General features: G+C 41.0%; 1 protein-coding gene across 4 annotated transcripts in view; it reads right to left on the bottom strand.

Annotated features, from left to right (window-relative positions):
* Positions 1-12,596, bottom strand: part of FYN (FYN proto-oncogene, Src family tyrosine kinase) — a 218,936-nt gene that overhangs the window by 32,310 nt on the left and 174,030 nt on the right. For 3 of the 4 annotated variants that reach the window (XM_021670483.2, XM_021670484.2, XM_012438410.3), the window contains 6 exons: positions 12,013-12,116; positions 10,928-11,077; positions 8,241-8,405; positions 4,466-4,645; positions 2,823-2,899; positions 2,572-2,725 (listed from right to left, as the gene is read on the bottom strand). In XM_021670483.2, coding sequence (XP_021526158.1) covers positions 2,572-2,725; positions 2,823-2,899; positions 4,466-4,645; positions 8,241-8,405; positions 10,928-11,077; positions 12,013-12,116 — 830 coding nt within the window. Of the gene's footprint in view, positions 1-2,571; positions 2,726-2,822; positions 2,900-4,465; positions 4,646-7,668; positions 7,825-8,240; positions 8,406-10,927; positions 11,078-12,012; positions 12,117-12,596 lie in introns of all 4 variants that reach the window. The other variant, XM_021670485.2, reaches the window with a different exon arrangement.

Here is a 12,596-nt window from a genome sequence, read left to right as displayed (position 1 = left end):
GCAGGGCCAGCCATATCTGGATTCAAATCCTGGCTCCGCTATTTTACTGGCTGTGTGACTTTGTACAAGTTACTTAACCCCTCTGAGTCTATTCCTGTTGTTTCCCTGCCTGGTCCTCCCATTTCCCCTCAGGCCTGGCACTTGGAAGGTATTTATAAATGACTCTGCCCCTTCCTCCCTGTCTGTTGCATGACAGCATTTCTTTTATTCTCCTTGGACATCCGCCTCTCCCTACCGTATCATTTTTTCCCCCAGTTCACTTACTTCTTACTTCTCTCTTTCTAGTGTTTGGCATGGATTTGAAGATATTTGGGAAAGGGTGGAAAGAAGAAAAATGTGTGAAGAAGGGAGGATGGGAGCCTTGATTTGGAAATTAAGGAAATGCAGTACAAAGGCTATGAGGCTGGCCTTTTGAAAGGGGCTCTGACGGCATCCGGGGACACGATGGCGGAGCTGCGCAGCCAGCAGAAGAGCCATCAGGATGGCTAAGGTGGAGGAACGGTTGCGGGCCAGGCTGAGGGCAGCAACCTGAGGGAGGGGAACCAGCAAGGGTGCCAATCACCCAGGGCCACAGCCTGAGGAGCCTCGCTCCAGTGCATGTGGCATGGACTCAACATCCAGGCCCTGTTGACAGCACCCCTGCCAGCCACCTCTGGCTCCTGGCCCGGCAACCTTCTCATTTACCCATGGTCCATGAGCGTTAACCACAAACCCTGTAGAGTCCAAAGTCCAGGAAAAGGGGAAAAACTCGACTCACACACGGAAGGGTGCATGCACGGCTCTTTCTAGCCCTTTTCTAAATCAAATATTCATGTCTCACAACCTTCGCCCACTCTCCTTCCGCGTCTAAGGAGCTGGGATCTGACAGACTTGCCTCAGGATAAACTCCTTCATTCAGGGCAAGTCTCAGATCCACTGGCACTCAGGTCCTCTCGGCTCACCTTGCCTCAAAATCACATGCACATTCCTCTCTGGATGGCCAGTGCCAATCAAAGCTGCAGTGTGCCTTTGATTAGAGATACAGCATGCCATCTGGCCCAGCACTGGGTGTGTGTGTCTGTGTGTGTGTGTGTGTGTGTGTGTGTGTGTGTATGGGCCTGCTTGCTGTGTGGGCATTTGGCTCCAGGACAAAAACTGCCACGTGTTGGGGAAATTCAAATAGCTGAGCTGTCTGACCGACATGTAATTCAGCATTTGGACAGTATCGGTAGCAGCCAGGGTCTTAGTTTAACGCTTTCCCTCATCACTTGAGACTGCTAAGAATGCTTCCATTCTTGGAGTCAAATGAAGGGAAAGGATAACTGGCATGAAATGAAAGAAACAAGAGGAGGAGGTACAGGGGCAAGAGAAGGAGAAGGAGAAAGAGAAAGAAATGAACTCCAGAGCTGGCCATTATGAAATGCAGTAGAAGGCACCACCCTGTAGTACATTCCAGTCACTGCTGCGCTTTGCTTGGGATGACTAGGCTTTGGTTAAAAATACCAACAATGAAAGTTCCCCCTTGCCTCAGTTATAAACATTATATTTCACAGAGGAGCCTCTATTCGATTGCAAACTGCATACTTAATCCCACACTTTTACTTGGTGACCACTTTGTAAATATCTGGGAAGAAAGAAAATATTCCTAAAAACTCCTTCCTAGTATCTGGTGCTCTAATAGCACCTGAAAAGCTGCCCCACTGGAATGGCTGCTGAGTTGGGATATATTTTACTTAAAGGCTAATTTCTATAAATATTTTACAGAGGGTGGGATGGAGGGAGAGGATGAAAGGAGGTGGAGATTTTCAAGTAACTATGCTGCTACCATCAATAGTCTCTCTAAGTCCTCTCTCCATTCTCCCTCTCCCTGCTCTGGACCCATAAGGACTCATCACTGAGTTCCTGGGACCTCTACTTCTGGTTGGGTCTGGCAGAAGACCTGGAAGTGGGCAAAACAGTGGGGTTGGGTGTGAATCCTCAGATCCATCCTCACCATCTCTTTCTACTGAGGAGGGCTTCTCTGCACAGTGGCCTATTCTGACTTCTCGTGCCCACTTCCCTGCCCTTTTGCCTTTGAGGTCCTGGTTCTGTTGCTGTTACAAGCTCCGAGATACTGCACCATGCCCTGTTGGCTTTCTAAAACCCTGCTTGTGTCTTTGTAAATAACTCATCTATTAATTTCTCTAATTTGAACGTGCCTTCTGCTTTCTGCTGGGTCATAGATTGATTGAGTGACAAACTAAAACTTGCTGGATTCCCTGGCTTTCCCCAGCCTTCTTTCTCCAAAAGCAGAATATCCTAAGCCTGGATGCTATGAGGAGACCAGCATGAGCCACGAGGACCAGAGCAGCAAACACCCACTCACCCATGCATCCACCAGAAAGCAACATCTCATCCCTCCACTGGGCCCACAAGAGTCTCCCACCTGCAGAGCTGTCAAATTCCTGCCAGATCAAGGAGGTCAAACCCAGCTGAAGAATGACATTTCAAATATTTTCTGAAGGAAGGGAAGGTAAGGAGAAAGGAGGGGCGGTGCAGTAAGCAGCTGTTCTCAAGGCTGTGATCACGAGCCATTGTCATTCAAGTGCCCACCTTGTCTTGCTGTGTACTCATTGTCTTCGATCAATCGGGCCAATCCGAAGTCAGCAATCTTGCATATTAGTCCATTCCCCACCAGAATGTTTGCTGATCGCAGATCTCTATGGATATAATTCATGCGCTCGATGTAAGCCATTCCTGCAGCCACCTGTGGAAACCCAGGGAACAGGACATGTTACGCCGTGACCCAATGTATTTACATGTCATTAAATCTACAGCACATCAAGGTACCCCGCAGGGCCTACCTGTGCTGCCATGTCCACAAGATTTGGTAATTTCAGAGCTCTTCCTTCTCCATCTTTTAAGAAATCGAGTAGACTTCCTATGAACAAAACAAAATCATTTCAATTTACTTTGAAAGATAATTCTTGATGGAGGGCTGTATTTGGCTTTCTTAATTAAAAGTAATAAGGTCATCAAATGGAATAATGCCATCCATGGAAAAATAAGGTTTATATAAAAAAGCAGAGTAGAAAAAAGTACATGCATGGAGAAGCCACAGTTTTACTTTTTAAAAACAAACAGCATTCATTCCATTTCTAGGGATAACAACATATATTTGATAAAACTAGAAGAAATGGGAATCAATATCCCTTTAGGTCATAAAGAGGAACCTATGAAGAACTGCACTTCTTCAATTCCATTCCTCAACCACCCCTGCACAGAGAATTGATGTGGGGAAAATATAGGCCAGCTGAGTGGTCCAAAATTGAGGTCTTGGGACCAGCAGCTGTAACATCACCAGGGAACTTGTAAGACATGCAAATTCTCAGGTCCTATCCCAGATTGAGTAAATCAGAAACTATGAAGGTTAGGTCCAGAAACTTGTATTTTAAGAAGCCCTACAGATGATTCTAATAATACAAGGTAAAGTTTGAGACTCACTGGCTTAGCTTATTTACAGATTTTGAATCAAGAAGAGACAATCTGAAGAATACGGGTGGGGAAGAAAGTTCCCCTTAATTAGATCATAGCCAGCCAAGACTTAAATCAGACATCTGAAAGAAAACATTGGAAGCTTCAGAGCCACTATTATAATACAGCCTAAGGAGGCTGAGAACTAACACCAAGGCAGGGATAATCATTTGCAGAAGCTGGAGGCTTATGATGGTCATCAGTGATACTTTATGCTTTAATCACAAAGTTATTTACAAAATAACCCTGGATACAAAGGACAAATAGTTTGCCAGAAAAAAAATTCCAATTATATTTTAAAAGAAAGTACATGGAAAAGAAAAATTACACTGGTATCCTCTGATGTACAATGTATTGCCTTTTAAGGCTGTTTCTTGTTTGTTTCATCTATTTTTCCAAAACAAAATGATCTTTGGCCTTATCCCCAACAATGTTGGTTTGATTAGAAAGACAGAGGGGTTGTGGGGGAGAGAATGTGAGAATAAATGTGGTCTCTGAAAGCGTGTAATTTCATCATCTGATGTTTAAGGAGAGAGTTGGAAAAAAATAAGATGTTGAAATGATGGAGACTAAACTTAGCTTAGAGACCAGTGTCTGATATTAATTGTTTAGTCCTGCAAAAAGGAAATGTAACAAAAGCTACTGTGTTCAAAATAAAAGCAAACTATTATAACCCTCTGTACCACCCCAATATTAAAAATGAATGTTTTAATTAGGGAGAGGAGCTTGAATTTCTGATACACATAACACGCAAAAGGTATTCAGCATTTTTCAAGGATTTGGGGCGAGGCAAACTCAAGGTTAGTCTGTTTTAAAAATGTTTTCATTCATGAACACATAACTGGTGCTTCCTGATGGGAATACTTGACCTAGGCAGAAACTGGAAAAAAAGCAAGCAGGAAGCCTCTATTTCTCTCCCCTAAACAATCCCTTAAGGCACTGTGAGCTGGAGACGGGAGAGGTGTTGCCCAACCTTTATTCATATACTCGGTGACGATATAGATTGGTTCCTCAGACACCACTGCATAGAGCTGGACCAGCTTGTCGTGCTTGAGCTTCTTCATGATCTGCGCTTCCTCAAGGAATGATTCGGGGGACATTGTGCCTGGTTTAAGAGTCTTTATGGCTACTTTTGTGTTTCCATTCCAGGTACCTACAAACATCCCATAATATGAAGTCAAACCAAAGATTCTCTTTTGATGGAAAGAAAAGTTTTTGACCAACAGCTATTTGCATAAAGTTAGATTTTAAGTTTAAAACACTTACTATAGTTTTTGTTGAACAAAGACATTCAATTGCAAGGACTCTGTCAAGTATTTTAACAGAAAAAAATGTGTTTATTTGTGACTATGGCTAAGATGGCTATATTAAGATGTATAATTCATTAATTTTTAAAAAATTTTGATATATACCAGTTTCTCTTTTTTGGCTCAGTGATATGATTACACATTTATACCAAAAGCTCTGGACCGGTGTTCACAGTGATCAAAGTCCAGGGGTTGGAACAGGCCTGGCTATCTAATAGCTTAGGGATACTCCCTTAGGGAGTACAATGAGCAAGGAAGAAATTAGATTATTTAAGCTTACGGGGTGTGCCATTTAAAAATAGGGCAACACATGAGGATGTCTGGAAATCACCTCTAGACTTTCAACTTTTACAATGGACAAGTTACTTGACTGAGTCCTTGCACAGGTGTGCCAAGCATGCTGACAAGCACTGGCAAGGAGCTCACAGTCTGCTTGCCAATACTTCAACCAGGTAAGGCAAACTCCTCAGCTTTACTATGGCCAGCCACAAGAACAATGGTTTCTGTCAGGTAGGTAGACAGGGGAAATTAAACAGCAGCTAAGAGAGAACAGAAATATTTATACTTTACATGTTAAAAAAAAAAAATCTAGCAAATCTGAAAGCAAGGCCTGGTTTATGATTGTCATCAGTTACCTCATCTGTTAAATATAGGAATGGAATTGGATTATCTTTTCAGGGTCTCTTTCAGTCCCAGCATTTAAAAAAAAAACAAAAACCAAACCTAGGTTCGATGTGTATCCTATTATTAGACCTATGATGCTGAAGAATAACTTTATAAAGGGGAAAAAATCTGCTAATTTAGATTATTTTCTATTTGAAAAAGAAGACTGGTTTAAATTAAGATTTTTATACTTAATGTAACTGACTTTGGAATTTAAGAATTCTGTAAATTGGAGCAGTTCTTATTATCCTGTTAAAGACATGGTTCATATAATTACGACATGTAACCTACAAAAATATAAACTATGGAAAACCAAGTGGCTTAAAGAAAAGTTCATTTAAACTTCATAAAATATCTGCCCACTAAGCATACATGGGAAATTTGACAATTTATAAGTGATCATTGCTATTTAAGAGTCAGCACCTGGGAGGCTGAGGCGAGTGGATCACGAGGTCAGGAGTTCAAGACCAGCCTGGCCAAGATGGTGAAACCCCGTCTCTACTAAAAATACAAAAATTATCTGGGTATGATGGTGAGTGCCTGTAATCCCAGCTACTCAGGAGGCTGAGGTAGAAAACTGCTAGAACCCAGGAGGTGGAGGTTGCAGTGAGCCAAGACTGCACCACTGCATTCCAGCCTAGGCGACAGAGCGAGACTCTGTCTCAAAAGAAAAAAAAAGAAAAAGAAAAAAAGAAAAAAAGAGCACCTAAAATTTCAAATACAGTAAGATCTTCCTCTGTAATACAGACCTGGTAAATTACATAGATATCCGGCTCAATTCTGATGGGCATGTTGTCTTGTGTTTATTGGGAAACAAAATGCGAACAGTATATGTAATGATTTAAAGTGGATTATTTGTAAAATTTGAAAATAAATCTTCTCATAGGGTCAAATCCTCTGTGATTGTGTGAGTAATTTGACTAAAATCCTCTATTATTAGAGGGTGAATGAGGAAGGAGGAGGTCATATATTTTACAATACTTGAGGTAAAGACCAGAGAGAGATGGACACAATAATGTGGATTTCTTATTAAATTAGCTAACTCACATATATGTATGTGTCTGTCTATTACCTATTTATCCATCTACCTACCTACATATATCTTTGTAGTACTTATCACTTTGAATTCTTTTAATGCAGACCTCATCTAAAGATCTATACCCACACAAAGCAAAGGACACTGATTTATATTGGTTTTAATCAGCTCTGAGGAAGGAAGATGGAGGATTCCATAAGTATTAATACTGTTTTACTGAAACATGTTTTTGAGTGGGGCCTAAGTCCATGAATTGTCTCATGCGGCAAAGCTGAAACTGACCCAAAAGGGTTATAAAAGAAATTACAAAGGCATAGTGCAGCCAGCCTTATCAATGACAATCAAATAAAGAGAAGTATGTATGTCTACTGAATATCTACTATCTGCAAGGGACTTTAAACGTATTAACCCATGTAATCCTAAAAATAATCCTATAAAATAAGTATCATTCTGGTCAGGTGTGGTGGCTCACGCCTGTAATCTCAGCACTTTGGGAGGCCAAGGTGAGCGGATCACGAGGTCAGGAGATCAAGATCATCCTGTCCAACATGATGAAACCCCGTCTCTACTAAAAATACAAAAATTAGCTGGGTGTGGTGGCGCATGCTTGTAGTCCCAGTTACTTGGGAGGCTGAGGCAAGAGAATTGCTTGAACCCGGGAGGCGGAAGTTGCAGTGAGCCAAGATCGCACCACTGCACTCCAGCCTGGTGACAGAGTGAGACTCCGTCTCAAAAAAACCAAAAAGTATCATTCCAGTTTTACAGATGAAAAAACTGAGGCTTAAAGGAGTAAAATATGCCCATTGTTCATGGTTGCTTAGCTAGTAAGGATTCAAACCCAGGCCCATTGAGCAAAACGCCCACGGTCTTTCTTACGGCTGCCCATATACAGTATCTTACCTTCCCGTTTCTTAGGAAGAGGAAACACCAGATTCACAGTGTTCTGGTTTCCTGTTCTGTGGGTGCCTTAATTAACCACATGAAGTAGGACAGATGAGCACAGCAAAGTATCAGTATTCTGAAAATCTGGATGGCCTGTGCCTGTCTAGTTATCCAGGTTAAAAGTGTCTTTGTCCCAATGGCTGTGTGTGCATTTTTGTTCAAAACCATCCTTTTAATCATCCTTTGGCTTTGAGATGCAGCCAAAACAAAATGTGCCCTCTGCCTTACCAAGCCACACTTCAGCGAAACACCCCTGACCCAGCTTCTTCTCCAGAAACAACGAACGACGTGCAACTTCCCAAGCATCTTTAGCCAATCCAGAAGTTTGTGGGGTACAACTCGATGCAATCACAGTTAAGTTAAAACACAAACCATCAGCTTTCTCTACAGGAAAGGGAATTAATAAAGAAAACACTGTCCTTATAATCCATAATTATGCATGCACTAGGAAAGATGGAAGGTGACTTGCCCGTTAGGGCGACACTCAACAAATATTTGCTTTTGGAAATGAAGGGCAAGATCTTTTATGGAAGCTGGAACATTCCTTGTACCATTTGCTGGTTTATGAATTGAGGCTCATGTAACAGTACAACTTGAGCCATTTGCCAATTTTGCCCATTTACTATCTTTTTTCCAGAAATTCCAGAATATTAAAACCAAAATTGAAATCATTCTTCCCCACTATTACTAATTCAGTCTTTCTTCTCGGTCATGCAACCTTTATTTTCACCTTCCATCTTTGGTGTTTGGGATTTCCCAAACGAGGAAGTCAATAATAGAGTAATTGAGTCTCAGCATACCCATCCATACTTCCCCAAACTGCCCATTTCCCAGTCTCTTGATCAACTGCAGGGATTCTCGAGGGATTTCCCAGACATCTTTGGTTTTGACAGACAGATCGGTAAGCCTTGGCATCCCTTTGTGACAGGGAACTACTAGGCGGCAGCAGAGACCTGCAGCTCTCTCTGATGGAGCAGGGCAGGGGCAGGAGAGGGAGAGAAGAGCAGAACACATGTAACGACAACACTTATAAGTGCAATCCCACACTAGCAGCGCACAGCGCTCCTCAAACAGTGCTACACCAGAAGACGACCACACACATCGTGGAAGATCAGACGCCACACATGGAAACATGTTCATTGGAGGTAGAATAGAGGACGTTTTAAATTTAGACTCCTCCATAAGCCCAGGTACGATAGTCTATACATAGATATACACACAGACTGCTTTGGTTTCTGTACTCACTGAGTAAGAAAAACATTTTCAGCTCAATGTGCTAATAACATGTTTTTGGGAATGATGAAAATATCCTTACTAATTTCAAAAAGTGCATTTGGATTAAAGAATGTCAACATGACTGTTCTTCCCCATCTTTAATATCTAGATTACCCAGGGGATTGGGGATCTCTCTGTATGACTATATTTAAAATTAAAACTTTAGTAGAGGATTCTTCTTTAGAACATTAAACTGTTATAAACTAGTAAGGCTGAAGATTATAACTGGTAGGAAAAAAAAGAAGTCACTTTTTTAGTGATTTCTTTGGCTTTCTAACTGATTCCATTCCACCAAGTCAGATACTCCTGGGCTGCTTCTTTGATATTTTCTATGGGAAAAAAAAAAATCCTTTTAACAGTCTTCGATGTATAATTTAGGTGTCTGGTTTGAAAGGAGAAAGAATGGAAACCAAAATTCACAGAAATTCAAGGATGTGAAAGAACATGTTCTTTATAAAAAAAGAAGAAGGGAAAAAGTAGTTATCATTCGGAGATTTTTTTTTCTCTCTTTGTCTTCTTTCCTTCTTTCTCTTCTTTTTTAAAAAGAATATAATCTTTTAGAATCTGGCAGGGCTAAGGGGAACTTAAATGCCAAGTAATAATCAGTCAGGCAAAAAAAGGTAACAAAGAATAAGAAATCAGGGAGTGACAAAAGCTGACAGAGCCTGCCTTGTGAGGTGGACAGGCCCCCCCGCCGCCCCTCCGGGAAGCCCCCGGACCCAGGGAAAGCAGATGTGCTGTAACTTGCTTTTTGCTCCTTTCTTTTTGATGGAATCAGGCTCTGGGATGTTTAGGTGGGAAATTATTTATGTGTCAATATTTCAAAGGCATTTTATTGTGTGAGAGAGAAAGAGGGAAGAGGGAAAACCAATATAAAAACAAGTCTAATGTGAGATGGATTTTTTTTCCCCGAGATTAAAAAAAGTGTCTATTGTTCATATCCCCTCTTTCCTTCCAGCTTTACGATGTTATTAAGGTGCCCTTTCCAACACAATATTTTCAAATGATCCAAACCCTGGGGATCCTGCTGATGCTTGGCTGTAATGAAATATATTTCAGCATTTGAAAAATCCTTACAACATGCAGGCATTTTGAGTATATTACTTAAGCTCAGGGAGATATTTTGTTCCATTTCTCCCAAATGTTTCATTAGACTCCACATAAACCAAGTGAACCAATGCCATAATGCACTAGCACTGCAAGTGCTGTTAATATTTTCTATTGTTCATTAGTGCCAGGGATCAATAGTCATTTTCAAAAGATTGCTTTTTCTTGCTAAAAATTATGCATACATATTTCAATGTCATTTTCAAAAGATTGCTTTTTCATGCTAAAAATTATACACACATATTTCAATGATTGTGCACAGAGTAATACTAGAGGTAAATCATATACTATTTTTGAGCCTTGCTATTGTACTAGAGAACAATAGAAAATGGAGAAATGGGTCACACAAAAAACTTCTAGGCTTAATAGGATATAGACATGTATCTGTACATGTACACCTATATTTATAGGCACATGTGAACATGTTAGATATAGTGGGATATAATACTTGCTAATCTAGGAAATCATTTTAACAAATGCACATGAAACCACATTCTTTCATAAAATGTTTAACCTGCACACCTAATAATTATATGTTTTCAGGAACAACAAAATAATGGTGATATCTGGGTGTTAGGACAGAGACTGATGTACATTTTGAAAGTTTAACACAATAGATGCAATAGATCTAAGAGCTGTGGGTCACGTAAGTCTAAGTCTAGTTAGGAAACATGATAAATGGATCGCATGAGAATGAAATGTATGTGCAGCCATTCCTGCAACAGTGCTGAGTGTAAAGTGATGATGGAAACACAAGATTCCTTGTAAAGTCCCCATGTAAGTGCCTCCCAGAGACTGCTTCCTCTTACGCAATGTGGGGGAATGGGAAAAGACAACTTGCAAGTATTTTAGGATGAAGATGAAAAAACAAACAGCTCTTAATATATAACCTATTATAGAATCTTTGGACAAACATGTGAAACTAATAATAACTACAGAACAACATCAACAGAACCTATTCAGCCAAGCCCCCCCGGAGGGGCTGGCAAAGAAAACATATTCTATGAGTGATTTTGTATATATTAGCTTTACCACTTTCCTGCTCTGGGCCTATCTACTCCCACCAGCATCCAAATGGTTAGTAGGTAGTTAGAATTAAGGTTACCTGAGTAATGTTGTACAAGCTGCTGAAGTGTTTCAAACTGGGCCCGGGTGGTAATGTAGTATCCACCATTGTCAAGTTTGCGAATTTTATAATGTTTGACGTGGTCTCCTTTCATATCATCCCAATCACGGATGGAAAGTGAATAGGCACCTGGTAAACACGCAAAGCATTAGCAGCTCCAATCATTTGGAGTACTGCCTAGTTTTTTAGGCTTTTTTCTTGACTGACTAATAATTATCAAGGGCGCACAAACACACATACAGCATCTCCACTCAGTAACAAGAAGAGGATGCTTCTTGATGTCCTGCAAATGTCAGAAGATATTAGCAGTAAAACGATTCTGCCCTGGAGACTGAAAGCTATATTTTTCTTAAACACACAATTCAGTACCCCTTGCTGCCTGATACCGGGTAGACTCAATTCTGACACTCCTTCCCCCCAGGATAGAGAGAAGGACCACTGAGCTTGCTTTCCTTGTCTTCTCTACTCAGGGGCATACTGGGAGGTGGGGACAGCATGTGCAAAATAAATCTAAGGCTTGTTTCTCTAGAAGTGAGCTTCAAGCTTCTGCTTTACAACACTTTTTACAGGAACAGATAATCTGGCCGATTAAGCCAGAGGGCACTAATCTTTTCTTCCTTGACCTGTCTCCTCTCGTGGGCTGTAATGAGTTGTTAAATAATAAAAAGTACAACAGTTGAAGGAAGAAAAGTGAAGTCCTCAGTTATTTAAAAAACAAAAGGAAAGCAAAACAACCCATATGACTGGCACCTGAGGAACTAAGAGTTTCAGAAAATCAAATTCTAAAGGACTTCTGAAAATTCTACGATCTCGTGTGCCCAGAGCAGTGAAGCTGCCCTAGTCTGTTTCAGGGGGAAGGTCTTGATTTGGAGCCTCTGCAGTTCTTTTGGTGCTGTGTGCAGTTCTAGAGCCTGGAGGGAAAACTGAAAACAGGACTCTACTCACAAGGCAGGGAGGATATGTGCCATTTAAAAATCCTTGTACATTAGAGATAAGCCTTTCATCCCCTCTGACTAATCCACAGATTTGAATGACAAGCCAACTTCTTCAACTCATTATCTTACCTTTGGTGGTTTCACTCTCGCGGATAAGAAAGGTACCTCTTGGGTTTCCAAAGGACAATAGCTGTCGCTCAGCATCTTTTCGGCCAAGTTTTCCAAAGTACCACCTTTAAATGAGATCAAGGAAAGAAAATACTTTGTGACAGTCATTTACAAAATGCAACAGCATAGGCCTCTTTTGCCCATGAATTCCCCTTGCCTCCAATTTAGTCCTTAGCCTTTCCCTGTAATGTTTTTTTTCTAGCTTGATTCAGTTCCTTTTCAATCTACCCTGAATTCTATCCCTAATTCATCTCTTTCACTCTTTAAAACAAATCAGATTTGATTAGCTGGGCATGGTGGCACACGCCTGTAGTTCCAGCTACTTGGGAGGCTGAGGCAGGAGAATCGCTTGAACCTGGGAGGCGGAGGTTGCAGTGAGCCAACGTTGCGACACTGCATCCAGCCTGGTGACAGAGAGACTCTGTCCCAAAAAAACAAAAACGATTTGAATTGTGGGTTGTTTTCCTCCCCTTCAGACATGACAGGAACTGGTTTGTGTTGAAACTGCCACTTGTATGCACAAAAAGAGAAATTTAAGACCTTGA

This window comes from Aotus nancymaae, unplaced genomic scaffold (assembly GCF_030222135.1).
Source record: "Aotus nancymaae isolate 86718 unplaced genomic scaffold, 86718_ANA_hifiasm-v0.15.2.pri h1tg000040l, whole genome shotgun sequence".
Classification (NCBI taxonomy): Eukaryota; Metazoa; Chordata; class Mammalia; order Primates; family Aotidae; genus Aotus; species Aotus nancymaae.
Note: the sequence above shows the minus strand (reverse complement) of the source record. Positions and strands in the feature narration are given on the sequence as shown.